The sequence below is a fragment of the Lepisosteus oculatus genome, chromosome 2 (genome assembly GCF_040954835.1).
Source record: "Lepisosteus oculatus isolate fLepOcu1 chromosome 2, fLepOcu1.hap2, whole genome shotgun sequence".
In the NCBI taxonomy this organism is placed as follows: domain Eukaryota; kingdom Metazoa; phylum Chordata; class Actinopteri; order Semionotiformes; family Lepisosteidae; genus Lepisosteus; species Lepisosteus oculatus.
In genome coordinates this window covers 19,077,824-19,105,640 of record NC_090697.1, presented here as the reverse complement: position 1 = coordinate 19,105,640, position 27,817 = coordinate 19,077,824, and the positions used below count along the sequence as shown (strand labels likewise).

At 38.6% G+C, this 27,817-nt stretch overlaps 1 protein-coding gene across 5 annotated transcripts in view; it reads right to left on the bottom strand.

Annotated features, from left to right (window-relative positions):
- Positions 1 to 27,817, bottom strand: part of hivep2a (HIVEP zinc finger 2a) — a 111,142-nt gene that overhangs the window by 2,620 nt on the left and 80,705 nt on the right. For 3 of the 5 annotated variants that reach the window (XR_011191646.1, XR_011191647.1, XR_011191648.1), the window contains 9 exons: positions 24,369 to 24,439; positions 18,117 to 23,708; positions 17,330 to 17,484; positions 15,355 to 15,530; positions 14,568 to 14,669; positions 12,909 to 13,834; positions 9,033 to 9,853; positions 7,149 to 7,410; positions 130 to 205 (listed from right to left, as the gene is read on the bottom strand). Coding sequence is in view for 2 of the 5 variants with exons in the window: in XM_069198205.1 (XP_069054306.1) it covers positions 7,389 to 7,410; positions 9,033 to 9,853; positions 12,909 to 13,834; positions 14,568 to 14,669; positions 15,355 to 15,530; positions 17,330 to 17,484; positions 18,117 to 23,300 (7,386 nt within the window). In the remaining 3 variants the exon portion in view is untranslated. Of the gene's footprint in view, positions 1 to 129; positions 206 to 7,038; positions 7,411 to 7,759; positions 9,854 to 12,908; positions 13,835 to 14,567; positions 14,670 to 15,354; positions 15,531 to 17,329; positions 17,485 to 18,116; positions 23,709 to 24,368; positions 24,440 to 27,817 lie in introns of those variants that run through there. The other 2 variants (XM_069198205.1, XM_069198215.1) reach the window with 2 other exon arrangements.

The window sequence follows — 27,817 nt, the reverse complement described above, 5'->3', positions numbered from 1 at the left end:
TGGATAAAACAAATGGTGATATTTCTGAAACATTTTCCACCTTTTGAGATATTGAAAGAGAAGTACAAATGTTTCCCACGCTGAGCACTGGTGCTGCATTAAAGGAGTCTTAGAATGAGTTCATGATACCTGCAAGGAGCATCCAGACATCCTATCTGGTATGTCTCTGGGTAGCTGGCTGAACATCCAAGGAACAGCCAAAATCCTAAAGGACAAAACTCTTAAAGAGAATGGAAAAATCTTTAGCAGCAGAGGCTTTTTTCCTGGCAAGAATATATCTCAAAAATGGAAAGCTTTCAGCAATTCCTAACAGCTGTTGCCATGAAAAAAAAAAGCTGTGCACAAATTCATCAGGCTTGTCCTAAATGCACAGAAAGTTGTGTTTCCCAACACAATTAAGGGAATCCATTTTATATACCAATAAAATCAGACTAAAACATATAGCCAAGATGTTCTGTTAATGGATACATATCATTCATATTCTGTACCTGAATCTCTAAACAAGAACCAGATGCAGTGCGTCATCATAACAGTCATATGATTATCTTTTATTTATTTTATTATTTTTGCACTGGTGTTGATGCTGGGAAAAAAATCATTGAGAAATGGCCAAGGGAAAGGAGGGCAGTAAACTAAACAGAAGACTCAGTTCGGAAGACTGGCTTTGTAAAAGAAATTAAATGAATTGTTCATCGTTATGTTAACTGTAACAAGTAATGGAAGACATTCAATTAACACAGAAATTTGCCTTCAATTACTCTTACATCAAAAACAATTTCTTATTTTCATAATGAAATGTATGAGGTGAAAATGGGGAATGAAATAAAACGATTACATTTGTTTTTATTATTTTCTGTATAAAGATAAAAATAGAGATACAACATCTGTTGCTTAGCTGATTATTTCCTATCTGATTTTAGGCATGCCATTGTTGTGTGTTATGTATTGAGCTTAATGTCATTGCCTTGTTATTCTTTAAAAAAAGAAAATGTTACAACAGTAACACATAGTTATAATTCCATCCAGAACAAAAACAGGATTTATTAAATAGGTGAATGAAAGCACAGTTTTTGAAAAACAAGAATGCTTCCAATTAAACCTAAATTAATTTAGATACCATAGCCACCCCCACAATAACCTCAACACAAACATATTCAACAGCTAATTACAACTTTCTAAAACTAAACGGCTGGAAAGCACAATAGATAGCAATACAAATGCTTGCATGCAAGTCGTACTTCCATGAAATAAGAATGATCCCCAACATTTGATAATAGAGATGATGATAATGAATTCTAAAACATTTAAAAACACATTTCAGGTAACTGGAGTGAGATGATGAAATATTAATTTAGTTCTAGAATAAGCTTTGAATGAAAGAATAAAGCTACTGACAGCTTTGGAAATAAAACAGTAAATAAACCCTACAAAGTAAACAAAAACACTTTTATCAAACACGTCTGAAAGAACATAGAGTCCATAGGCTATCAGTTTGACATACTGTATTTTTCTCATGGAAAGTGATAGATCTGCTTTGAAGAGTTATTAAATGAAGAACAGAGCAGAACAGGCTTCAGGCATTCCACGTGATGCATTATGGACGTGGAAACCGAATTTAACTTCAAACTTGTTTTATGTTACCCAAACAAAATGCTATGTTTTAATTTAACATGAGGGAAGAGTGATAAAAATATATAGTGTTCCTACTGTAATATATTGAATGCGTAACAATGAATCAAGGCATGCATGTTCACTCCATAGCAAACACAAAAGGAATAAATGAAGCTTGCTGTTACAAATGATATGTTTCTTTTGTACTTTATCATCAACAATCTTTAATAACATTAAACATGGTTTCTACACAAACGTCAGGATCCTTTTCAAAATATTCATAATAAAACCTTCCCATATTGTGCTTATGTTTGTCATCTGTGTGGTCAGTACCAGATGATACATGAACCTTATGAGACTCCCACAGAAGTGCAGCCTCACTGTAACACACAGACAAACGCCCCCACACAGACGCACTTCACTGCAAGCCCACGCACAGCCCTTCACGTTTTCACACAAACCTACACATAGTCAGTGGGTTGGCAGGAAATGTACAACACTCCAGCATTCAGGGTGGTGACGGTGTCTTCTCAGCCCCCTTCCCTCCACACAGATCCTCCTGCATCCACCCCCAGCCCTCATACATCAGGGCTGACAGATGGAAAAAAAAAAAATAAAGCCAAAGAGCAAAATCTGCAACCCCTGTGTAACAGGCTTAACAAAAAAAAAAGACATCAGGCCAGCATGACAATAGTCTTATTTATTTTTTAAGAGCAAAAAAATGAAAAAATAAATTCTTCTCCTTTGCAGTCTGGAGTCATCTGCTTCCTTGCTGCTGAATAAAGACTGCTAGCCAGGCCTCATTCCTCTCCGGATCTTCTTTACTCTTTTCTCAGTCATCCCAGCTCCCTTGCAGCACTACGGTGTGTGGCTTGCCTTCAGCCTAACCCTTACACACTTACTGCGAGCAGCAGTATACTGTACTGTATGTAGGATTGGATCCGCTATAGTTTGCGACATTAACTATGAGCAGCTACAGTATGTCCTCTTAGGTGATGAGAGCTGATGGCCTGTCACGCTCTGTTTATACTGTACTGAGTTTTATTATATAGCAGTTCATTACAACAATACAACAATATGATGCAAAGACATCTGCATACATTTACACAGCACGAGAACCCTGGTCTTTTATCAAAAAGCCATGTGGTGTGATGCACTTCTTATATTAGTTTAATATTTAGAGTCTCATGGTATCAAAATACTGGTAATTGGTATTATGAAACATTGATATGTGCAGTGTTACCTCTCTTTACAAAACCTCTCCTGCCTGTTTGCACCTCTGGCATGTTCCCTATTGAAACAGCACAAATAGTTGTGTTATAATCTTTTTAGCGCAATTGATGTGTTTATTAAGGGAGGATGCAGAAAGAAGCATACTGTATTCAAATACTCCGGCTCCATCTCGTTTTATAACACACCTGTGGTAATGGACACGGATTGCATTTCTTGAAAAACAAAACTTAAACATAGATTTAAATAAGGATTAATTTAGATTTGAATTACAGAACATCATCATACATGGAGAACTATTGTTCATTTTTAGTTCATATTTGTGTGAGAATTTTTATTTTTGTTTGCACTACTACATCACGAATTGTTTTTAGTTACTGAAATGTGTTCTGAAATATTAGCACATACTGTAATAAAGAGCCATTCAAACCAATTCTGTCCATTCTGGGTTTTCAGGCTCTCTACAATCCCTGCTTCTACAGTACCTTTAAATAGACCTTGACAGGTTGATGACAGATGAGTTCTGATCTCTGGAATTAAGAATGAAATCATGGGTCTTAGTAGTAGATGATAACTAATTAAGAAGGTGTCCTAAAAATAGTCATGGTAACATGCTGGCTTGGTGTTCCCTGAAGGGCTATTCTTAAAAGAAGGTGCTGTGAACAGAACACGAATGTGAATAAAGGGTGTCAGAGGCTATGATGGAATTACTAAAAAGGCATGCTGTAACCTTTTCAGGCAACGGAGTAAATTCCCAAACACAGAAACATGTTTTTAGAACTGTTAATCAGAGATGGCTTGACATGAAAAGGCAAGACAAGGGCAGACATTGTGGCAGGCGTCTCACTGAAAAGAAACGTTGTCCCGAGGGTGTGAAGTGGACAATTTGAAAGAAGCTATACAAGAAAAAAAAAACAGCAGGCTAACACAGAAGACTTGTAACCTCATCCTGTTATCAATCAGTACTTGAAATTGTTTTAATTAAATGAAATGTGAGTTATTCTATAATTGTATAACTTGTTAGTTTAATTAAGTACTGTACATTTATACTTGTTAAGTACAATTATTACATAGCAGCTCGTCATTCCTCCATTGTCATTTTCTATTTCCTGGTAAGGAGCACAGAAACCTACAGCTTATATTAGAAATGCAGAGTGCAAGGAAGGACTACATACTAGACACGAATCAGGCCCATCACAGGGCAAACATACAAGAACAAAAGGACAATTTAGATGAATACATCCGAGAAAAAAATTAACGTCGCCAGAAGCTGGAAGTAAGCACAGGGAAGAACTTGCAAACACCCTGCAGAAATTGCTACAGTTCACCGTGTGGCTCCAATTATAAATCACTTCTACCTTATAATGTATAAAACTATGATATAATTTCAGTAACTCAGTCTAATTAATGTCACAAGACGTCAACATGTATAGGGATGGCATATTTACAATTTGGAGTTAACTCATGTGGCTGAGGAAACGAGAACCTGGCCAGTGAGGTTAAGGCTGACAGAAGCTCCTTGTACAGTATGGCTTTCCTTTTGATTCTCAGAAGAGAACAATGGAATGCCATAACACCAATGTAGAGTTATTCAATGACAGAGTTTGAGGAGTAAGAGCTTTTGGTTGATCAGGTCTTTTGTGTTAGGCTAACTGTGCTCCCTATGGTTTGTTCTGTCCCTTTATTAGCAGTACAAAATACAAACATTATGAAATGGGCATCATGAATAATTTCAGAATACCACAATTCCATTATCAACAAAGCCTTTTATCCTGTGAAGTGGCCAATTTGAAAGACACCAAACAAAAGGGTCACGACATGACAGAGGATGCGACTCTATCCAAGATGCATGTGGCTACTCTCTCAGGATGTGACATCAGTCCATCACAGGACCGAAAAGAAAGGGACAGGACTAGCTTATCAAGCCTAGCCAATGTGCCCTTGGAAAGCGGGTAGAAACTAGAGTACAAGGAGCAAACTCGAATGAACGCAGGGAGAACAAGTCAACTCCAAACAGACACCAGAGAATAGAACCAGAAACAGAACGATGGAGCTGAGAGGTCGCACATCTATCTTTCACACCACTATTAGTATTTCAAATTGCAAAAAATACAGTATATACCTTATTGTACATAGACTAGACAACATGCTTTTCTTTCATTCAATCAAATTATAAAAATGTGTTGACATCACAGAAAAAGGTATGACAGCACCAAAATGTCACTGAAAGCCTGATGAGTGATGTGAACTGACTTCTGGTGTCACACAGACAAAAAAAAGGAAATGATAACTGTCAGAATAGTTGCTTTGTTATTCACAAGATAAGGAATTTACTGTAAAACCTAATCTTAACTATTTCTTCACTATTTCTGTTCACTTATTTCTTAGAAGTCATTAAGCTTACAATTCAGAACATTTGCGTCAGTCCACAAAATGTTGCATCAAATTACGATACGTTAGCTGTAAATTAAAATCTAACAATTCTTGTACAGAGTACAATCAATGATACTAAACAGATCACACAAACTAAATGAAAATGAAAAACAACTTCCAGACATCTCAAGTGCTACAAAGATAAAAAAAAGATCTAACTCTGCTCATTCTCTCATTTTCCTGCACTGAAAATAAAATTCACTGTGGCTCAACAACATACAACCAAAACATAAATAGAAATATTTAGTATATGGTTTCAATAAGAACATGAGCATAAATTCCCTTTTTAGTGTCCTGTGGTTGAATATCCCACAGTAATGTAGTAACCTAATCTATGCTTTGGTATTTAACTGAATTCTCTAACAGAAAAAGGGAAATTTTGCATTGAAGCAGAAAACTTTGAAAATTATCCTACAGATATAACTAACACACATTTCCCATATAGTAAAATATTTTTTGGATTGCTGTAATTTACCTTCGTATACATTGACATTCCCTCACTAGCAATCCACAGTGTTAAACAACAGATATGTTAAACACATCATTCATGTACATCCCTAATTCTTTCAGATGCATAATGTCTGTCCCTAACTTTCTGAGGAAAATATGAAGTCTCATTTTTGTGGTTAATTCTGGAGACTGCAAGCCAGTGGGTTGGACTGGTACTGGTAATTACATCTGGTTAGAAGATGAGAAAAAAAAGAAATTCTTTGGTATTTTTAAAGAACTCAAAATGCAGCTTTTGCATGATGGTCAAAAGGCATTAAAAGAGAGATCTTTATTAAAAAAGTGATGTAAAGATCCTCAAATTGTGTGCTACTTCCATGTTTACTGGTACAGTATAAAACATTTTCACTTATATTGAACAGAATAAATAAAGTCCAAAAAACTCTTTAGGTGAACTTTTATGATTAAGTTTTAGATTGCAAATATTTTATAATAGTCGCACCCCATATCATCACACTTCCTCAGACAAACTGTTCTTATTCAACAATTCAGTTCTTTGCAGATTGATCTTCCTGGTGTCGATAAGCATGGAGCTGGTCATCATGAAGGCTCTCATTAAGTCTCAATCTTTTGTGTCTGTATTGCTAAGGTGACGTGTAGGTGATTGTTAACACTGCCTGTCTTTCCAACTTGTTTTTTATGCCCTGATGTAAAAGTTGGTGGAGACGTATCCAAAAAGATTCACAGCTGTAACTGCTGCCAAAGTTGCTCCCACCAAGCATTGACTCAGGGAGTGAAGACTTACTTCATCAACAGATTTTTGTATTTGATCTTTCTTCGCAGTTTTCCAGGCGTTCAATATCTTATACCCATATATACCCATAAAAGTGTGGAGATTAATCATTCAAATTGTGATTCAAAATATTCACTTAAATGTAAATTTGCAGTTAGAAAATAAATGCTGTACATTCACAATTTAATCTGCAGAGTCCCTCTAACTCGCACAAAAACTAACAAGCAGCAATATCAAACAAAATGACAAAGGCAGTATTTTTCAGTAGCCTAAAGTTCATTCTAGCTCTGCATTTGAATTTCTTTTCACCTGTCATTTTCGCTACGTTTTAAGGGCGGGACTGGAAGCAAATTGTGCTATTGGCTGTTATACTGTACGTCCTGTTGTATTTTTATCTAATGAATAACGTATCACATCAATTTCCCTACGGGATTAATAAAGTATTATCTATCTATCTCTTTCATGAGCTCTAATACCAGTAACACCTTTATTATACAGTAGTTTACTATACAGTGCCTTTTGAAATTGTCACATTACTTCACCAACTACCTAGAACAGCTCCAAAAAATACTGTTGTAACACAGAATTCAGCATTCCCATATGAAAAAGTATTGTTGGGTTAGATAATACTCACACCGTACATCATAGCCTGCTGCAACCCATGGCTTCTGGTGCTGCTGTACATGCCATTGTGTGTCTCTGTGTTGGCCCACCAGATAGATACGTCTGTTCTGACCAAACTATTCTATTCTCCTCCCCACATGTCCGGATGGCGCCCGGGCTGGGCACCATCTGAGTTGGGTGCTGCATCACTGCCATGGATCCAAAGAGGGATATCGTGGATATAGCTACCGTTTAGGTGGATTTTGCTGGTCTACAGAGATCTGCATGGAGTACTGACATACAGAAAACATGATAGATGGATTAATACCCTTATTAATTTTTTCATTTTTTTAAATTGTTTAGTGTTAGCATGCCTAAAGGAGTTGGGCAGCCAGTTGACCATGGACCCCTAGAGGGTTTTTTTTCTCCTTAAAAGGAGTTTTTGGTTCCTCTCCTCCGCTGTCTTCTGGTCATTTCTGTTCTGTATTTACAACATGTATGGTCACTTGCTTTGTTAAGCACCTCGGGGCAACCTTGTTGTGAAAGGCACTATATAAAAATAAATTGAATTGAATAATAGGGAAAAATGGGGATCTCCTTCTTAATGTAATGAAATGAAGGTTCATTAAAATAAACATGACATGCAATTCATTGTATTTTTATTTAAAACCAACAATCCTTTTTAACTGCACTGTAATTGATTATCCAAACTTAGTTGTACAGAATATTTTCCACCAAACATCACAAAGTTACCATTTTTTGTTTTCTTACCTCTTTATATTTGTTTCTTTACAATCAGTTGTGCTTTGTTACTTAATTTTAAAGATACTGTAATACAATTAAGTGAATAGCAGGGCCTGGTGACAAAACGTTCAAAGAGTAAATTAAAGAATATGTATGTGTGTATACTGTATATATGGGATTCCCATATATATTATATACATCTATTATATATACTATATATATGGGATGTGTACATATTTACATTGTCTGGAATGTTTTCCCATATGATTCAATAAATCAAGTAAGATTTAGAGCAACAGGATTCACATAAGATCAAATACCTTTAATATATATTATCACTATTTCAACTAGTTTTGAAACAAAAAAATGCACAAGTGCACATATGTTGTTTCACTTAATGCTTAACAGTACTACTTTTTAATCACAACTAGCACTTAGTTGTAGCCAATCCAGCAAACAGGAGATAAAAAATTACAAGCATTAAGAACAAACTACAATATGCAGATGTCAATCTAATGCATAAGTGCAGAGTAAGATATATATTTTTAATTTAAATAGCAGGTTTACAGTATACATATTGTTTGTTCTAATTAAGCAATAGCAAAACCCATGCTTCACATAGAAAAGGCATCCACAACATTAAGAAAAATGTACAATTTATGAAACATAGTACAATAAATAGTATAGAATTGCTGCTGTACACAAAAGCAATTAAATTTCACTCATATAAAAATATGTTTTAGTGCAACCTTACGTATATTGATACTTCACATCATTCAGACTCAAGTGTCCAAAAAAGAAGGGAAATTACATTTATTACAAAGCAGATACACAAACTCTATATATTTACAAATTTCCTGCTTAATATGCTTATAAGAATATAAGCAAAAAGTAAAGAAAAGGCACAAACATCTGTACATTTAAAAGTACCAGACTGGACAAAAAATAAGTCCATAAGCAATTTTGGTCAGGCTCATATAAGTTAACATTATATTTATTTATCTTTATTTTTTATTTGTATTTTTTTTTTACATATGAAAAAAATCCTTAAAATAGCAAACCAAGTTATAAAAGGCATGCTATATATTTTAACTACAGAAACGTTCAAAGTTGTTTGCTTTAAAGACTTGTTATTTTGTTTTGCTACTGGCATTTCTTTCCAGTCGTTTACCTGTTTTCAACGACTTCTCTTGCAGAATCTTTACCCGTCTTTGTGCTTGATGGCAATTCCCGCAGGCTCTGCTGACCTAGCAGTCTCTCGTCAGCACTCTTGCTGTAGAAAGTAGAATGGACTGCTGCAGTCTTTAACGTGCTGTTGTCCTTTTCAGCACTACAGTCAGGTGGGGTGGCCGAAACACTCACAGGCACGTGCCTTGTTTCAGAGCCACTAAAGTGCTCGATCCCAAACTGCACACTTTCCAATGGGTGGTGATGATCGTGACGATGATCCATAGCCTTCGTGGGCTTATCGAGAGGGCCGACATCTTCTGAAGCGATGCGGAGAGAAGCAATAGCTTTTGTGCAAGTCTGTATGCTCTCCTCCTGCTCGCTCTCCTTTTCCGCGCCTTCTGCAGTTTCTTCCTTTGCTCTCTGTGAGGCAGAGTTTGGCATGCGAGGGGACCCGGCCAGAACCTGAGAAGAGACCAGCTTCTCCTGCTGCTTGAATGAGTCCTCCGCTCCCCTGATGCTGCTTTCTGAGAGGGGGAAAGACAACTCGCTGGCGCTCGATTCCTCTGATGTGCTCTTCTGAAGAGGCAGCCGAGAGGAATGGACCAGCCCAGTCACGGACGCTGGCACCGAGTGCACCATCTGGATTCCTCCGATGGGAATCATAGGGAAGGGCGTCCGTACTTGCTGTTGGGAGTGCAGTGGGAGGTGGCTGAAAAGATAGCCTTGCTGACCACCAGGGAATACGGAAGTACTGGGAGGCTCATGGCTCCCAGATTGATCCCCAGGGAGGCTTATGGGGTGAGCTGTGCCCTTCCTTTGATCCTGAAACCAGAAAAAGAAGGAATTATTGACTTATGTTGCTTTGAAACTGCTCAAGGTATGTGTGCGCAAGTGATGAAGGACAAGAATAAGAGAACAAAAGCCAAAGGGAGATTCAATACACCTCATCACGTAAGATAGGGTCCCTCATGGAAGAGGGAGGTGCAGAGCTTTAAAAAAGTGCAATGAAGGTGAAGAGACCAAATTTTCAGACAAAATGTTCTGTTTACAGTTGAACTTCAAACAGAAGAACTGGAAGTATAGAACCACTTTAGACTTGTATGTAAAGGTTTAGCTCAAATAACATGAAAGATCTACAGCTCTCCAGCATCTTCAAATGTTTGAATAGTCAGGATTCCCTTATTGCTGCTTCAGCGTATTGCTTTTATCCTTGGCCACTATTTGTACTCCTTATACATCTGTATAAAAGCAGAATGTCAGTCTCTGATGCACATACAGAACTGGCTGTAGCAGTGTATTGTATTGTACTCTCAATGAGAGCATGGCATGATAGATATATTATTGCATGGCCAGTGGAATTTGGAAACGCTCATCAATATAGTCTCAAAACATCATCAAAAAGAAGTGTCAATATCTTACCAATACCCCAACAAAGCCCTTATACATCACTCACATGTAAGAAATAGCGCTCCTGGGAAGGCAACCCCATTAAACCCAAGGTATAATTGCCTCTATTAATGTTGGTTCCTACAGCACTCCCTCCTCAGAGCTAAAAGAGACAGTGCTGTATTATAAGGCTATTATTGGTCTCTTTGTATGTCAATATATAAACAATATTAATTTAGCTCTGTTCCAAGAATTACATGTGATTTACATGTTGGAACTGTTAATTGAAATAATGCACAGTGTATTATCACTTTCACAGAGGTGGGAGCAAAAAGCAAACATGCAGTTTGTCAGTGCATGTGCATAGAGACAACTAGATTAAAATATATCTCAGTCTTTGCTTGGCTTTACACATACAGTAGACACACTGATGCTTCTCTGTATAATTAAAACATGTTTTGCTTATAATCAGAGAAGATCTTTCTACATCTTTCAGCTTTGTACTTGGAAAATGGAAGCTACTGTGTACTATAAGACAATTATAAAAACATGGGTCCAAATATACAATAAGCTTCCAGCAATACTGTATTTTTCATACAGAGCAGACAGTGCAGAAGTGGTAGGACTGACTGTCAGAAGACAAAGATGAAACACATCACATGGCACTGCAACATTGCAATACGCCCACCACTTTAGTGATGATTTTCTCTTTAATTTGAACTCTCCATTGACGTATCACGTGATATTTACTGTGATAGACCACTACACCTAACCACTGAAAACAAGTGGGACAGAACTCATCTTCAGAGATTCTGGTATTTACACTAAGGCTCACTGAATATCTGTTCTGTTACATTGTAGTATAATACCCCTGGATTAATACATACATCTTTTTTTCTTTTCCCAAATAAAATATAGGATGTACACAATAATATATAGGAATCACACATCTCTTTTGCAAAACAATATTTTAACCAGAGCTCCCAATTATTGTTTCTGATGATATATTCCTCTAACAAAGTTCCATACTGGAATGGTAGCCCAGGCTAAATAAATATTATGTGTATTAGGAGTACAGGGCCTTTTCTTGTATAACACACTTTGTACTCTATGTAGCCCAGCATGAAAGGTAACTGTTTTGTATCACATTTTCAAGAGGCAATGACATCAAACACTGTCAAAAGAAATGAATATGCATGGACTGGAGTTTCAATGGAAATAAACCTGCTAATGTGTTCTCGTTAAATAAGCCACAGAGACAGTCAGTCAGCATGCGAAGTGTCCCTGTTAAAATGAAGCTGGCTACAGTGACCTGACGTCTGTTGAAACCATCTGGTGAAAGGAGGGGCCTAAATTCAGGAAAATAAGAAAATCAAAGCCGTTTTCAGACTTTAACAGCAGTGACATTAGCACTTTAAATTGATTTCTGTTCCTGTATAAGATCATTTTTCTCTATAAAGTTCAATCTATTCAAATTATTTTAACATACAACATTTTTAATATTAGTTATTAAACATTTAATTATTTTAATATTCTCTGGGGTCTATAGTTTTCAGAACTCAATAAACCAGACCATGTAAAAAGGTAGAAATGTGTTATGATAATCACCACAGAATCTATATTAAAGGTAAAAAAAAAGCGTTATTTCAAAAAGTACAACTTAAAGTAATGGTGCTGTATACAATGTAATTTACAAAAATACAACTTTTTCATGTCTCAAATTGCTGGCAATTAACAGTTGCTTTAAAAAAAACTGTTGTTCTGTATGTGGTTTACATTTGTTCCACTGCTCACTTTATTAAATCAAGGGTTCCTGGAAAGCAAGTTTTAACGAGGCTCTTAAGAATAAAACAACACTTATTAAGCAGTAAGTTAAATGCCAAAAATGCATTATAGACAGAACATTGTTTCTTTATCTTGATATCCCCTGCTTTCATGGATATCAGCCAGATGAAATAAAACAATTGGTTACACAATGCAAAATAATTCTGTAATATGAATGCTAAATTTTCCTCATCCCTGAGGAATCCTAATCTGAATATAAATAGAAAAGGGCCTTCCATAAAACTGAAGTAATGTGAAGATATATTTGTAACAGTAATTTATATGTTTGCATTGGATTTAAGCAGCAGAAATGGTTTCATTAACTTTTACGGTAGGTGTAGTGCGCATCATGGTGCTGATCATAAGTACCTCATATGTGAAAAATTTACACCCCCCGAGACCCCTGGAAATCACTTTACTTCAATCATTTTAATAAGCAGCAAGCATTTTAGCCAAAAAAAAGATTAGCGCACAAATAAAACACCTTCAATTGCAGAATTTCACAATACACGCAGGGAGAGGTTTATAGACTTTTACACCTTTATTTGTACATTCTTAGTTTTATTGGGTGTTATTTTTCAGAGCTAAAAAAAGCTGACCTTCTTATTTGGTGAAAAGGGAAAGCAGTTGGCAGTTTCAACATGAATTAAAGGCACGCAGTACATACCGTCTCCATGTCCGAGTGGCTCCTGCTCCTCTGCCCAAGTGGGAGTATGTCAGACTGCAGGTACTGTCCTAGTGCCCATGGGGCATTGTGGTGATGCAAGCCCCTCCTTGGTGATGCTGCTCTAATCATGCCCCGATGCCGGCTCCTGGGGGACAGTTCTCGTCTGTTGGACATATCCTTCCCGGGAGACATGGGCCTCCCGAGGGAAATGGGCGAGAGATGCCTTCTGGGAGACAGGTCCCTCCTTGGAGACAAATCCCTCTTGAAGGTCACGTCCCTCTTGGGAGACAGGTGCCTCAAAGGTGATGCCTCGCGCCGAGGCGACAGGCGTCCCCGGGGTGAAAGGTCTCGGCGGGGCGACAGGTACCTCCTTGGCGTGGGTGAGGACTCTCTGTGAGGCGAAGAGTCACAGCCCGGGGAAGACAGCCGGGAAGGTGAGAAGTCAGTCGAAGAGGAGCTGTACTCTGGAGACAGCATGAAGTCTTCGTCCATGGAACATGGCACATCCAGACGGTTCTTGTAACTTTCGCCCAGAGCCCCTTGCAAAAGCCTTTGGTATTCGGCCATCTGAGGGTCACTTGCTTTCTCGCTGGGCACCATCAGCTGTGTAATCTGGATGCTGGGTAAGGTGACGAAGTAACTGACTAGTGGAGGCTTAGTCGAGAGGTCAGATGCAGTGCTCTGGGAGGCTGCAGCAGCGGTGACCGACAAAGAGGAGATCCCACAAGGCTGTGGGCTTGTGCTTCTAGATCGTGTCTTTGGTGTTGAGTCTCCTTCATATTCATCGTCTTCATCATCATCCTCATCAATCTCATCACCCTCTTCCTCAACTCCCTCCGAGTCATCTGCATCAGAGAACTGGTGTTCTGCAGTGGCACCTGATACTCCCATCTTTTCAGTCTCCCTCTGGACATCATCAGCATTATCTGAAAGGACCCAGGAACAGTAGAATTTTATGAGACCCTTGAATAGTGCAGCCTGCATTCACTAACTGAAACGTAGAGTTTTAAACATAAATACAACTCTGTATATACAGGACAATACAATCAGATAATTGTGTTTTCACTATTTTTTTGGTCAGACTTTTGTTTTGTTTTTTGGCCAGCAATCAACCTTTTTTAGGGAAATTAAACAAGAAAACGTGCAGTGACACACCCTCATAAATCCCCACTCTCCTGTACTTCTATTACTGGTATCAATTACAGATTTTTTATTACAATTTACTTAAAAATCCTGAAGAGGCAATATGGTAGACAGGAACAGCCTGATGTGTTGTTGTGTACAGTACCAGTGTAGATTTAATTTTCCTGATTCATCTATGCATCTTTGCAAAAGCAGACAGGTGTGCAGCATCACACAAAATAATGTAATCCAAAAATGGAAATAAAAATCTGAGATTTTTTAGCCATAATTTCTGTCGAGATACCTTCTTGAAACTAAACAAGAATAGTGTTTTTGCATGTTCCTTCTCTGTCAAGGAAAATCTTTGTGCTGCATCTTTAATTTGTTTATTTTATATAAACATGGCAAACCATACATTTTCTGTTTTTCATTATGCTAATTAGCCCAGAAGAACCACAGTTCTGGAGTTTGCACAGCACAGTATTTATCACACATTGGCTCCTCCTGCGATTAATTCACCCAAGGTCTGATTCATACCAGCTTCCTCTGCCTCCACATCGTCCACAGATGTCACTGACACCCCGAGCTCCAAGCATTTCTTCATGTGGGCTTTAGACTTCATGTGTTTTGTCAGGTTTCCTGAAAACACAGTTCAAATGTTTTTCACAACTGCTATGGGCCAACATAGAAAAATGTTTAGCTGTTGAAAAAGCCAACGTCCACACTGCAGAGACCAATATACTGTACCTTGTTCCTGCAAGTGAGGCAAAAAACCTTCAAGACACTAACTATTCATAAAACAATCCATACATTCAGTATCAGAAACCCTAGTAACGGTCATGGCAATCTAGAGCCTAACCCTGGAACATAGGGCACAATCTCGGCTCATTACAGAACAGAAATAACTTTGAAATTCTACACTTATGGTGACCTGTTGAACATTATTACTTTAAAGTTACTGATACCAACAGCAATTTGAATACCTGGAATAAAATGTGTAAGTGAAAATAATAAAAACTAATAATAAAAGATAATAATTAATAACAGTGAAAGAGCTATTCCATCTAAGGTAAATAACTCAAACAATTCGTATTACTAGTGTTCAATTTTTTTAGCTATATATATGCCTAACATATTTATAGTGAAGACTGTTCATATTACAAAAAACACTTCTGTGATTTTTCACCTTAAAATTTAAATAGCCTGACCTGTGACTGTATAAAACAAACATAAAAACGTAAGCATGGTCATAAAGCACATGTTGTCACACTAATTCTCACTGCGATATATCCACCTGGTGGTTGAATCAGAAAACAAAACCCACCTTTAGTCTTAAAAGCAAAATTGCAGAATTTGCAGACATATGGGCGCACGTCTGTGTGCGTACGGATGTGTTTCTTCAGCATGCTGGGCTTCTTGCAGCGGATTCCACACTCCTCACAGATATACTTTCCTCGGCCCCGGCCCCTCACGTAAACATAGTCTTCATTGGATTTGTACCTGAACACAACACGAATCCTTTAATTTTCTGCATGTGCTTTGGCTGATACATCCAACCATCCATTTTCTATCTGCTTCATCCTATCCAGGGTTGCGGGGGAGCCAGAGCCTATCTCAGCAAGCAACGGGCACAATGCAGGACACACCCTGGACAGGACGCCAGCCCATCACAGGGCACACATAGACGCACACACTCTCACCAGGGTCTATCGCTGACAGGAAGCAATGTTCACTACTGTGCCACCATGCCTTTTGACTGATCCACTGCACCGTTATACCCGTTTTTCACTGAAGACTAACATGGAGTTGACTTGGTGAGCAAACTCAAGATATCAGGAGCTAAACCACAGGCAAAGGAGTTCTCATGCAAATGAAAAGGAGTTCTCATTCAAATGAAAATAACATTCTGTCCTTGAAATGCATACCTGGAACAATATTACTGTCCTTCTACCTCACCCATCACTTTCCTAACCAAAACTCTCAATGAGATGAGTTTCCTTGCCGTTTATAAGATCCAAATCCAAATGAAATATTTTATTTGTCTTAACTAATTAAACAGTATTTAATTTGTAAACTGTTTCTGGTCACATGTCAGTTTCATGAAGATAAATAGGCAAAGATCTTTTTAATACATATAGGGCAAGTGAGGGTCTCAACAGACTCCAGTAGCATATTTCTTATAACAATTCCAGCTAAATGCTGTCATTTAATTTATTTTAAATGATTATACCCCTCTTTTATTATTAAGAAATAAAACTAAAGAACATCTGGCTACATTCCAGCTTCACAATCGCCTACAATTGTACATAATAGCTCACAGTAATTATGTAACCAAGGCAATGGTTGAAGTCAAGCAGCCCAGCGGTAAACCATTATCAATTTCTTTCACAAAGGTTATATGTATCAGGAATTGACTAAAAATGAATCAATATCAAAAGTCTTTAAGACAAATATCTTACAGGATTCCACTACATTCCCTTAAGACGGTTTCCTGATGTTGAATTACCTTTTGATTAGTACACTTTTACCATACTTATATTGTGGTATGACCACCACAATTGTTTATTCTTATTTTTGTGGTTTCACTATTGTTTATTACACTGGAATATTGGAACACTATGATGAATGTCTATAAGTAATGTTTACTATGATGCGCCACTGTGGTACTTACAGTTTACCACAGCACAGTCATAAGGAATGAGATAACACTTGCATCAACATTTACACATGCATGTATGTATTGTAGGAACTAGCTCTGGTCATTTTACTATTATAGAGCACACAGTCTGGATGTACAGTATCTATAGATTTAGCAGTTTATCCGTGCAATCATATAACATCTAACATATAACATCTTGAACAAGCCTTCAAACAAGCCTGAAACAAGCTTTGTACTTACTCTCTTTTGGGACACAAGGGGTAATTTAAAGTTTCAGGCAGAAAAAAATCAGCCTTTTACTTAATCAGTTTTTAAAGCCAGAATTTTCCAGAGAGAGACAGATGGGATAACTTGACACACAGTATTTTCTGATACTATAAATGACAGGTCAAAGAAAGCGCATTAAAAGATTTTTCTTTAAATGCCATTCCAGATTTAATTACTAAGAATCTCGATATAAGGATGGGGGCTCATCAACAGTTTTTATCAAAAGAACCTTTCAGTTTTTGCCTGTGGTTTTACTTGACACAAGCTCAGAAAAGAAAAAAAGTGCAAACTGGGAACTAAGAATGCCTGTCAGTCAACCACTGAGTCAAGTAATTCACTCTTCGAGGCATTAATGTGCGAGAGGCTCACTTACCCTCCTTCGAAGATCTTGATGCGGGTTGGTTCAGCTTGCTTTGCAGACCCGTCCTTCTCTCCATGGTGATCTTCTTTCTCTCGCTCTCTTGTGATGCTTCCTTTAATTTTTTTCTCAAACTTGCTTGCTTCCACCTGCATAAGCTCTGGTTTCACCTGTGAAGCAAAATATCACCAATGAAATATCACTCTTCCTGTTTGTAGGAGGGTAGAAGGGGCTGCATGGCAACAGAAAAGCTATTTCAGGATACAATTAATCATGGAATGTAGACAACTCCTTGATGTTCACTCAAGTTATTTAGTGCAAAGAAAGGGATTCCTTTTCCTGATATGTAAGAAAGACTTAATCAAATTTCTTCAAAGTACATTATTACTATGTGCCTTTCATTTAGACAACAATCAACATCAAACAAAACTATTTTTTGAAATATAACAAAGTTTTTCCACATTATCATGAATTATACTCAACCCCTCACCATGGTTTTATCCACTTAGGTCTTATTTCAGAATAATATAACCTTTACCTTCTAAATGTGTTTCAGAATTGTAGTTGTCAGCTGTTTATTATCCCTTATGTTTTTTTTTAATCAAGCAAAAACACGACTGCTGACAGCCGCATTTTTCAGCAGAGTGATGCATTATCATCTTATCTTTAGTCATAGTAACAAGTTGCTGATCTGTTGAGTGTTTCTAAATTTGACTGTGCAATTCATTTTATGTTATACCATATAAAGATCTAAAATATTAATGTTGGAATGGATGAAAATAATAGAAGCCAAATTCCCTACCTGGTCAAGGTTCTGCTTCCAGGAGACAGAGGACACAAGTTTGCCCGTTCCAGGGCGATACATAGCAGCCATTGTGTAGGTTTCTGTATTCTTCCTTTGCTTGGATCGAAGAAGTGAAAGGGTAGTCTTTGTGTTCAAGTTGGGTGGATTTGGATTGTAGGAACTGACGCACCAAGATGCATAAACAGAAGAGAGAGGAGTTGTCTGGGTATGGTTAGGCTTGGTGTAATTCAGGAAGCACCAACTAACACTTGTTGTAGTGCGAAGACTGGGGAATTGAAAAAACTGCTGTACATCAGCCACGTCGGTAAGAAGAATGGTACTACCAACAGCAGTCCCACCCTGATTGGCAGCCAGTTGCACCAGCATATTAACTGGGATATTACTACTCATTGCCATTTTGTTTTCTTCTTGAGTGTCACTCATGGAGTGTACAGACTGCGGACTTAAGCTGATATCAGGTACAGCTTCATCTATGTCCAGCTCCTCCGGTGATTCTCTGCCATCTGGGGTTTTTGTCACTATCTGCCGTGGTGGAGTGAAGTTGTCAACAGATGGGGCCTCTTTTGAATGTGAAGAAGTCTTAAGCAATGGTGCTCTGGAAGAAGAAAAATCTAACAGCGATGGTGACATTCTTTCTGGGTACTCTCCTGTGCCATCATGTCTTAGATGGTCTGTTTTTTGTGATTTGGTATTACCTTTTGTCACATTTGAATTACTGAGTTCCACTGCACTAAGTTCCTCCACAATCTGACCATACATCTTCTCCTCCTTGACACGTTTTTGCTGCTTTGTCTCCATGAAGAGTTCCAAACTGCTTGCTGGTGACAGCATGCGCTTGCTTCCTCCGATACTCGATGAAGCATCAGTAGTGGAGATGCTTCCAGTAGTCAAGCACAAGGGAATCCCTGTATCCAATCTCCCTGGCAGAGGCTGCGGTACCTTCCAGAGTGGGTATCTTAATAGTCCACCAGGATTACCTAATATTTGTGATAAACTGAATCCTATTCCATGCTTTGTTCCAGTATTTGTAAAGGAGCCCTGGGCAGTATTATCTGTGACCTTACATATTACCATTGTAGAGCTAGTACTTTGTGAATGAGTGACCAGAATCTGAGAAACACTAGTATACATAACACTACCATAAGATGGCACATGAGTCTGTATTCTAACAGGTACTAACATACCTGGGAGTGATGGCTGAGTACCTGCATTCTGAGTGGCAAAGATTGGCTGAACTTGCTGCACAAGCACTGTGCTTGTAGAGTAGATCTTTGCTGGGAGATGGCCCGGATGATGTGAGGAAGCTCTGGAAAGATACTGGTAGTTTTGACTACTTGGACTCTCAACTGCCTTTGCATCACCCTGGTCTTGAACCTGCTGCAGCTGGAGAGCAGGATGTGTTTTTTGGTGAAAAGACTGCAGATTAGGGTGCCTGATATGTAGCTTTTGGTGCGTCTGGAAAGCAAGGTGATGTTTATGCCTTTGTGAAGACTCAGGATGCCAGAACATGCCTTGTTGAAATGGCAGGAAAGGGGCCTGTGCCAAGCTGCTGTGAAAGGAGGAGTACTGCATAATTTCCCTACTTGGAAGATCATGCGTTTGCCGCTCACTTTCTGAAGGGTGTTGGCTTGGAACGTAAGAGGATTTTTGTATAAGTGCATGGCTTTCTGGTTGACTGTCTTCACTGATGCTTAGCTGCAATGGATGATGATGTGAGCCAAGAACTGCTTGCGTGCCTCTCTTAGATCTTGGTACGTCACCTGTTGGTACACCATGGAGTAAAGGTGATGAAGAACTGTGCCAAGTAGTATGCGATGAATGATGAGCACTTTGCACATGCTCTGAATACTCTTGTTTAATGCTATGATCTGTGCATTGTTCTTGTATGCCACTTTCAGGGTAGACGCTTAAGGAGGCCTGTCGTACCAGGTAACCCCGTCGGCGCTCTTTCATACCTGAGGCACTTGCATAGGATTCGCCCTGCAGGGATGTAGATGAAAGGCTTCCGTAATCAAATGATTTGCTTCGGACCTCAGGGACCTCTGTAGGCAATGCACAGGGTGCTTGCTCTGAAGAAGACCGACGCATTTCCCTCTGTTGGTGTTGACTAGGAATAGAAAGTGAGTTACCACTGCCTGGCACAGTTAAAAACTCGGGCTGCTTCCCAAAGTCATCCAACTTGGTTGGGGAAACAGCCTTAATAGTTTCATCCCTATCAAACGACATTGAGAAGCTTGAACTGTGAGAAAGATTACTCTCTTGGCTGGGACTCCTAGAAAGGCTGGTGCAGGTAGATTCAAAGCTTGATTCCCCAGAGGAATGCTCCATTTCAGCCAGACGCAGTCGTTTCTTTTTTGGAGGCAGCTTTTCTGCTGGTAGCTGGGAAAGGGTTTCACTTCTCTGTGGCCACTGGAACTCCTCTACGTGTTTCTCTGGCTCCTTAGTCTGAACCTCTGGCTCTTTTTCTGGTTTATCTGGTTCCTCAGTGACTCTGATTTCAGGCACTTGAATGTTGGGTTGGCGGACCAGCCTAGGGGGTATGTGATATTGCTGGTGGTTTGTAGGCAAGGTTGCTGGCTCTCCCTCACTTTGCTGCTGATCCATGCTTTCAGCTCGCATGGCAGAGTCAGGGCTTTGCACTTCTTCAATATTTTCTGAGTCAGATTGTTCAGAATGTTGACTTGTGGGTTTCTCCTGTTGATAAGTTGGATATTCAATAGATTCAGACTTTTCAAAAGAGCTAGGCCTACTTAACGAGTTGGTGTGCTGGATTACAGAAATTACATTGCCAACAGCCTTTCTACTGCTGGTGTCAGTTAGCTTATCAGCATCTGGAACAAGCACTACATCCTCGGCGGACATGCTCGTTGAGGTGGAAAGAACCCCACCAGTTTCAAAACTGTCAGACTGGCTATGCTGGCTGTAACTGTGAGCTTTTCCTGTAGGTGTCACCCTTGAAGCTTCTTGATTTGCTTGTTTTGAGTCAAAGTCGCTAGCTGACACCAGCATTTCCATAGAACCCTGATCACTGCTATATTGAGAAGGAAGGTCTTCATCATCCCCCACACTCTTTTCCTTCCTACGCTTCCTCGTTGCAGTTTCTGTACTCTGTCTATGTTGCATTAACAGGGACTGACTCAACAGATCTGAATAAGCCTCCATTCCCATTCTTCCATATTTTGCACGCATTTCTGGGCATTCGAGTTTTTTATGCGTTTCCCAATCTTCCCATCTTCTGTAACTCGTACCACATAATTCACATTCAAACAGGTTTCGTTCACCTCCAGAACCCTTCAGCTCTGACATCAAAGAACCTAGCTTGACTGATCCTGAAGGTGGGACAATATTCTTGGATACATTTCCATAGCTGTCAAGTTCTACATGCCCTTCATGTGCTGGTGGTAGTTCAAAAGCACCTTGCCTCCTGAGCATGCTTCGATGAGACAGCCCTCCTGAACCTGGATAAAAAACATCATCAGAAGTCATTCTTTCATCAAAGGAGTGGCTTCCTCTTATACCCTGTGGGACATTAAGATTTGATGCTGAGGATGTTGGCATTGAGTTGCTCCTTATCAATGTTCCTGTATCTGAAGGAGTTTCTAAGTGACCTGTGCTGCCTTGGCAAGTGCCTGTGGGATACTGTTTAAGGTCACAACCTGTTACCATTTGTGATTCTGAACTGTCTCCTCTAGGAAACATCTTGGCATTCAGTTTAATTGGGTTAACCAAGGTTTCATTATTTGTGAGAAGCTGCGATATGTGATCAGATTTGTCTTTTATGTTCATTACATTAGTGTCTTGGCACACTACTGCTGTCATCCCCACCGTCATGGAAGTTCTAGGGTTCAGTCTGTAATACTTCCCAAACATAATTTCCTCATAGGATTTTGCATTTGTATTTGGTGGACTGATCTGCTGCTCTGCACTTTCTGAGCGGGAAAAGTAGCCAGAGTCCGTACTGCCTTTACTGTGTGGGCTCAAGAGGTTTAAAGACTGCTCAGAATCCTGCCCTTTCTTCTCAGTGAGTCTCAGTGCAAGTTTCTGCTTGACAGCATGAGGTTCATCTACCCTGCCACCTTGGGCACTGAGGGGAGATGTTTCTGTTTCAGCAAACTGAGGTCCCTCCCCCACTGGCTGAATCCCTTGTTTAGGGACAATCAGAATAGGCACTTTCATGGGGGCCACTGCAAGTTCATCAGCTGAATCCGCATAAGCAAGTTCACCAAATTTCTCTGTTGTGCTCTTTTCGGCTTCAAAAGATATCTGTGGGATGGGACTGCTTTTATCCAAAAAACCTGGGCCTTCAACACATAAAGCTGTCTCTTCATCCGTGTCTGTGCTTTGATCACCATCTGAATGTACCTCCGCTTCTCCAACAGAAGATGCCTGATCCATATCTGGACGAGTAGCTGCCAGTTCTGAAAAGGGGACTAGCCCTGCTTTAATAGCGTGGGCATGAGATTTTCTATGTTTGTACAAGTTACTCTTTGTTTTAAAAGAAAAGCCACAAGGAACACAAGGGTAAGGTCGTTCACCAGTGTGAGATCTAATGTGCTTCTTCAGCACACTGGGTTTAGCGCAAGCCCTGCCACAGTAGTGACAAATATACTTTCCAGGCTTCTTGGGTTTTTGATCTTTTTTGTGCACTTCCTCTGACTGTTCCATCCCAGATTGGGAAAAACGGGCATAAGATGCAGGCAAACTGGGAGACTTCCTGCGTGGAAAGACTCCCCCGTGACCACGGGAGTGCACAGAAAACAAGTCCTCGGAGGTGACAGACTGCAATGGGTTTACAAACTGCCAGGCATGTGCTTCCAGACCAGGCTGTGGCTTACCACTCTGCAGGAATCTTTCCGGTATAGACTGCTGTGGAAAAGAATGGGGTAGCTGGTAAGAGTAAGTGCTAGGAAATACCTGTGGGTACTGATTCTCTTGAGATGGCTGACCAACTGTGGATGACAACTGGAGATTCCCAGGACCATACTGTTGTGCTGACACAGTGATGCTGCCACCACTGCTATGCAACACATCACGCTGTGAGTGTCTTTTTCCATCTGGATCTGCAAAAGTGCTTCTTTTAGTGCCAGCTGTGGGCTCTGAAACCCACTTTCTTTGTAGTGGGTTCTTCTCTCGGGGCTCCTTGGTAGGTTTTTGTCCAGCAGTAGGCTCAACCGGCTCCATTTTCTTCTTTTTCGTCTATACAGAGTACTGAAATTTATGTTTGTTAAACCACTCTAAAGTTTGTAGACATGTCAAATGTATGCCCAAACATTTGTTTCTTAAATGCTCAATCCACCCATTTTCTTTTAATTCCCTTGGACTGCCCCAAGAGAATTTTCTTCTTCAGTATTTTCTTTAGTATTTTCAAAATGTTCTTTTTTGGGCATCAGACCACTTACTTTCAGACGTTTTATATTTGTTTTAATTATGGAGAATTAAGTCTGTCACACTGATTGATATTTCTGTTTTTAAAATAAGGCAGCCATATGTATTGCAGACTCTATATCTTTCCTTCTATTAGGTCTTTTCTTCAATCTCTCCAAGAGAGAATGCAAAGCTTTATTCACTGCATAACATTCACCATGTTACCTGAAACAAAATGAAAGACAAATTAAAATATGGTGATAATTATCAGTACAGCTGTTCACTGTTCTTGACAAAATCACTTTGCTAATTTATTGACAACACTAAAAATTATTTAATTAAAAAACACTTGTGTCGCTTCTGGTCTTTCAGAAATGACAGCATACTTAAGTTGGATTTAATTTTAAAATGTATTCTTTGTTGTTGTTATCTCTTTGTTTCTTTGTTTATCCACAGAAACATATGCATGCTATTTTCCATGCTTATTGTTAATACACAGATTTATATTGATTAGCATAACAGATCATTTAACCAAAACATCATCTAACATTACATCCCAGTAACATATAGTACCTATATAAAACCTAGAATTATATAATGATACCATTAGAATCAATGATATAATTATAATTATATACTGTATTCTATTGTTTAAATCACTAACATTACACTCAGTATTGGATATAATATCATACATAACATGTGTACCAATGTTGATACAGTATGTATATATACACCCTACAGTTCCTTTTTCTTCTTATGCACTGCACTTCTTTTAGTCCTTTCAATTTAAATATTATTATTTTGAATAAGTCCAACAACTAATGGGATACCCAAAATATACAGAATACAAATTGTCATTTTCAGTATGACTGTAGAACTCACTTCTCAAATGACAATGCAAGGCGACTGTCTTCCTTTGGTGTCTTCTTCTCGTTCTTTAATATTTACTATACCTATAAGAGAAAAACAAAGAATATTAGTTTTATCCTCATTTTGTGGATTACCCATACAAAATGTGTTCATCATATTTCTTATAGGTTTAGGTACACAAATATTTCACGACAATCCTTTATTGCTTCCGAACATACATCATTAGAGCACACCAAATGAATTAACCTGAAAGGATGCATTAAAAGTCACAGAATTACAAAGTACAGTTATTTCAACTTTCAATTCCTCCACGACAATTGCAAACCCTCTATAGTAGTTTTTTTGTCCTATAGCATTTTTAAATTTTAACCACGCTTGATCCCAGTCAGGGTTAAAGCAACACAGAGCCTATCCCAGAGGCACAGGCCACAAGGTAGGAATGTGCAGTTAGGGTTTGAATCGTGGAAACATGTGCCAGTTAAATGGAAAATTACCGCATCTTGTCAGCAAATGGAACCTTCTTTTTGTATGTTGCTTGAGGAATTAAGAATTTGATTTTAACAGCTGCCAAAACAGGAGGATCAAATGTATGACATGAGGAAAAAGTAAATTTCACAAATTAGAGACTACTTAACATTTTACAGCATTTAGAAAGTATCTAAGTAGGGACTTTCTTAGTCCTAAAGAAACAACAACGAAAGTTAACAAGATACCTTCTTGCTCAATGTGGAAACTTTCTTCCTTAGTGAAAACATAGGTTTTCTTTTGCTTACACAGTATGTACAGTATGTGCCTGTTTTACTTTATTTTTTAATTAATTCTGAGAGCAGTAAAGTTATCCATGGCCAAAATCCAGAAGACAAAAGCTATAAGATAGTATTTCACTTTTAAATCAATGCAGAAAAACAAATCTACCAAATGTACTTTCAGCAATCCGGATTGACGTGTGCTCTGATTCACAAAGCATTTAATAATCTCAAATTTGTTTTAAAATTAAAAAAACTCATCTCTGATCAAGTGCTAACATGTTCAGTTAATAACCTCAAGGAATATGACTCTTATTTTCATCCCCAGATATGTTTAAATTTCTACAGAATGTAGATCTGGTTGTTTCTGCTGAAAATACTGCCAAAGATGTGAATCACTGCTAGCCAGCATGCCCACTCAGTTCCTCAAAAGACACAAAAGGTGTAAAAATAGCCTGTGAAATGCTGCAAGTGTGACGTTCATCGGCAGATGAATGTGGGTGGCCAGATAAGACTCTACTGCTGTAATAGCATGCTATTAAAAAGTCACTGCCATTTTTCTTCTTCATGTATTTCCCTTCCAATCATACATCTTTTAACATTGCAAATGACAACATGTATGATTTCCTGATTTCAAAAGAGCTCAAAGTTGCAAAAATCCGCCAGACCTCTAGTGCCCTACATGGCCTCAGCAAGAGTGAGGAAATAATGTGACATTGGTGTCTAGGAGCCAAAGCCGAGTTCTAAAAATAGCCAGGCAGAAACACCACTGTTATTTATAGAACCTGAAGCATTTACTTTTGGTTTTTTTCTGTTATTGTAAGTGATGGACCTTCCCACAAAAAGTATTTGCCAAAATACTAGAACAGCACAAAATCCTGACACTGCAGCCCTGGTGTGCATCTTTTAGGCCGAATGGAACATCTGTGACATACTGTATAGCCAGAAAAGGCAGCAACAAGTAAAATAACCTCAGTAGAATCTCACCTTTATAGCAACTGTAATATAAGCCATGGCAACATGAAGAATTTCAGTATTTTTGTATGAATATAAATCTAGAAAATATCCACGCATGATATCCGTTCTCATGGAAAAACTGTTGTACACCATCTTCCAAACATATTTAGACAGCCCTTGATCCAGTGGGTTGGGTTGGATTTCAAGATGATTGGAATTTTCATTCTGTTGCAGTTTTTGTGCACCACGAAGCAGCAGCTGAGATATTCCAGGTGATAACATTTTTGTCCACCAGTTCTACCACTGAGGATATGGTCACCAAGACCGTGTTTGCTGAGTATGAAGGAGACCTTCAAGTTACAGTAAGTAGCTTCAGGACTGAAGTAGTAATTCACACGTTACCCTGTCAATGCTAAGCCTATATTGCTTACTGTCCAGATGAAAATAAAGGGAGACATTAGAATCCTTTGGAGTCCATGCTCCAGTTTTCTCTCAGTCTCATAGGCTTTCTGGCTGTTTACTTCTACTTATCATAAGAAAGGTTATAGCTGATAGAAGACTGTTCAGCCCATCTAGCCTGTTTGGTAATGAATCGCTTGCCTGTGCCCTGTGCCGCTGATATAGGCTGTGGGTGGCCACAACACTCTCTCCATTATCAGAAGGCTGCTTGTCCTGTTGAATGATTCTATCATTGTGGACACAGGTGTGCACATCATTTTATCATTTTAATGCAAAATGCAAGCCATTATTAGAGGCAAGAAAATAAGAATTAAAAAAAGTGAAAAGTACAATAAATACAAGCAGAGCTTTCAGACAGCAGTGATAATGTATCATAGAAGTTTTTTATATTTTAATGGGTATAAAATAGGAAACAAATATAATATTGAAGATTAATTCTATGTTCAATAGCACCTATTAAAGGTTCACATATTTAACACAGTAGTAGTTCAGGTGGGTAGCTGCGTCAGCATGCGTAGGCTGCAAAGGAACAAGTAATAGGTTTATTCCATGCTGAAAAAAAGAAGAAAGAGAACACAACGTTTCGGCCGTGGAGCCTTCTTCACACCTGAAGAAGGCTCCACGGCCGAAACGTTGTGTTCTCTTTCTTCTTTTTTTCAGCATGGAATAAACCTTTTTAACACAGTAGTGTTTGTCAGATACTATACTTACAAATTTCAATTTCCTAAGTGATAAAGATACAATACTTACACATTTTCATTTCCTAAATGATAAGTAGGAATCAGTGTCTCACAAGGTGTTTTGTTTGTCCTTTACTGTGCAGTTTGATTTTAGGGACTTTCTCTGAGCTTTATGGTAGCTCCTGTACAGTTTTCACCACTGAAAACATTACAAGGGCTATTTGCATCTGTGGCTATTTAAATTTTCCACTAAACTAACCAGTGCCCAGTTGGCTTAGAGATTAACAGAAAGGCTTCTGGTTTCTGAGTTTCCAGGTTTAGTGTCCAACTGGGATCGACAAAGTCTAGACATTAATGTGATGGGAAACCATCCAATCAGTGCTATGAGGCTGAGCTTCTCTGGTCAAAAAATACTTTTTTTTCTCACAGTGATGCGATTTTATGAGAATGTCTTGCTTCATATTCTCCTCAGTGCAGCTTTTTATTCCTAAATATACGGTATTAATTATAATGTAAATTATATGTAGGTTTGCATTATCTGCATTATCAGAATCTCTTAAACAATTTCTTGTTTTTTGTAAAAGTTAAAACAATATCTGTCACTTTCCCAAATAGACTC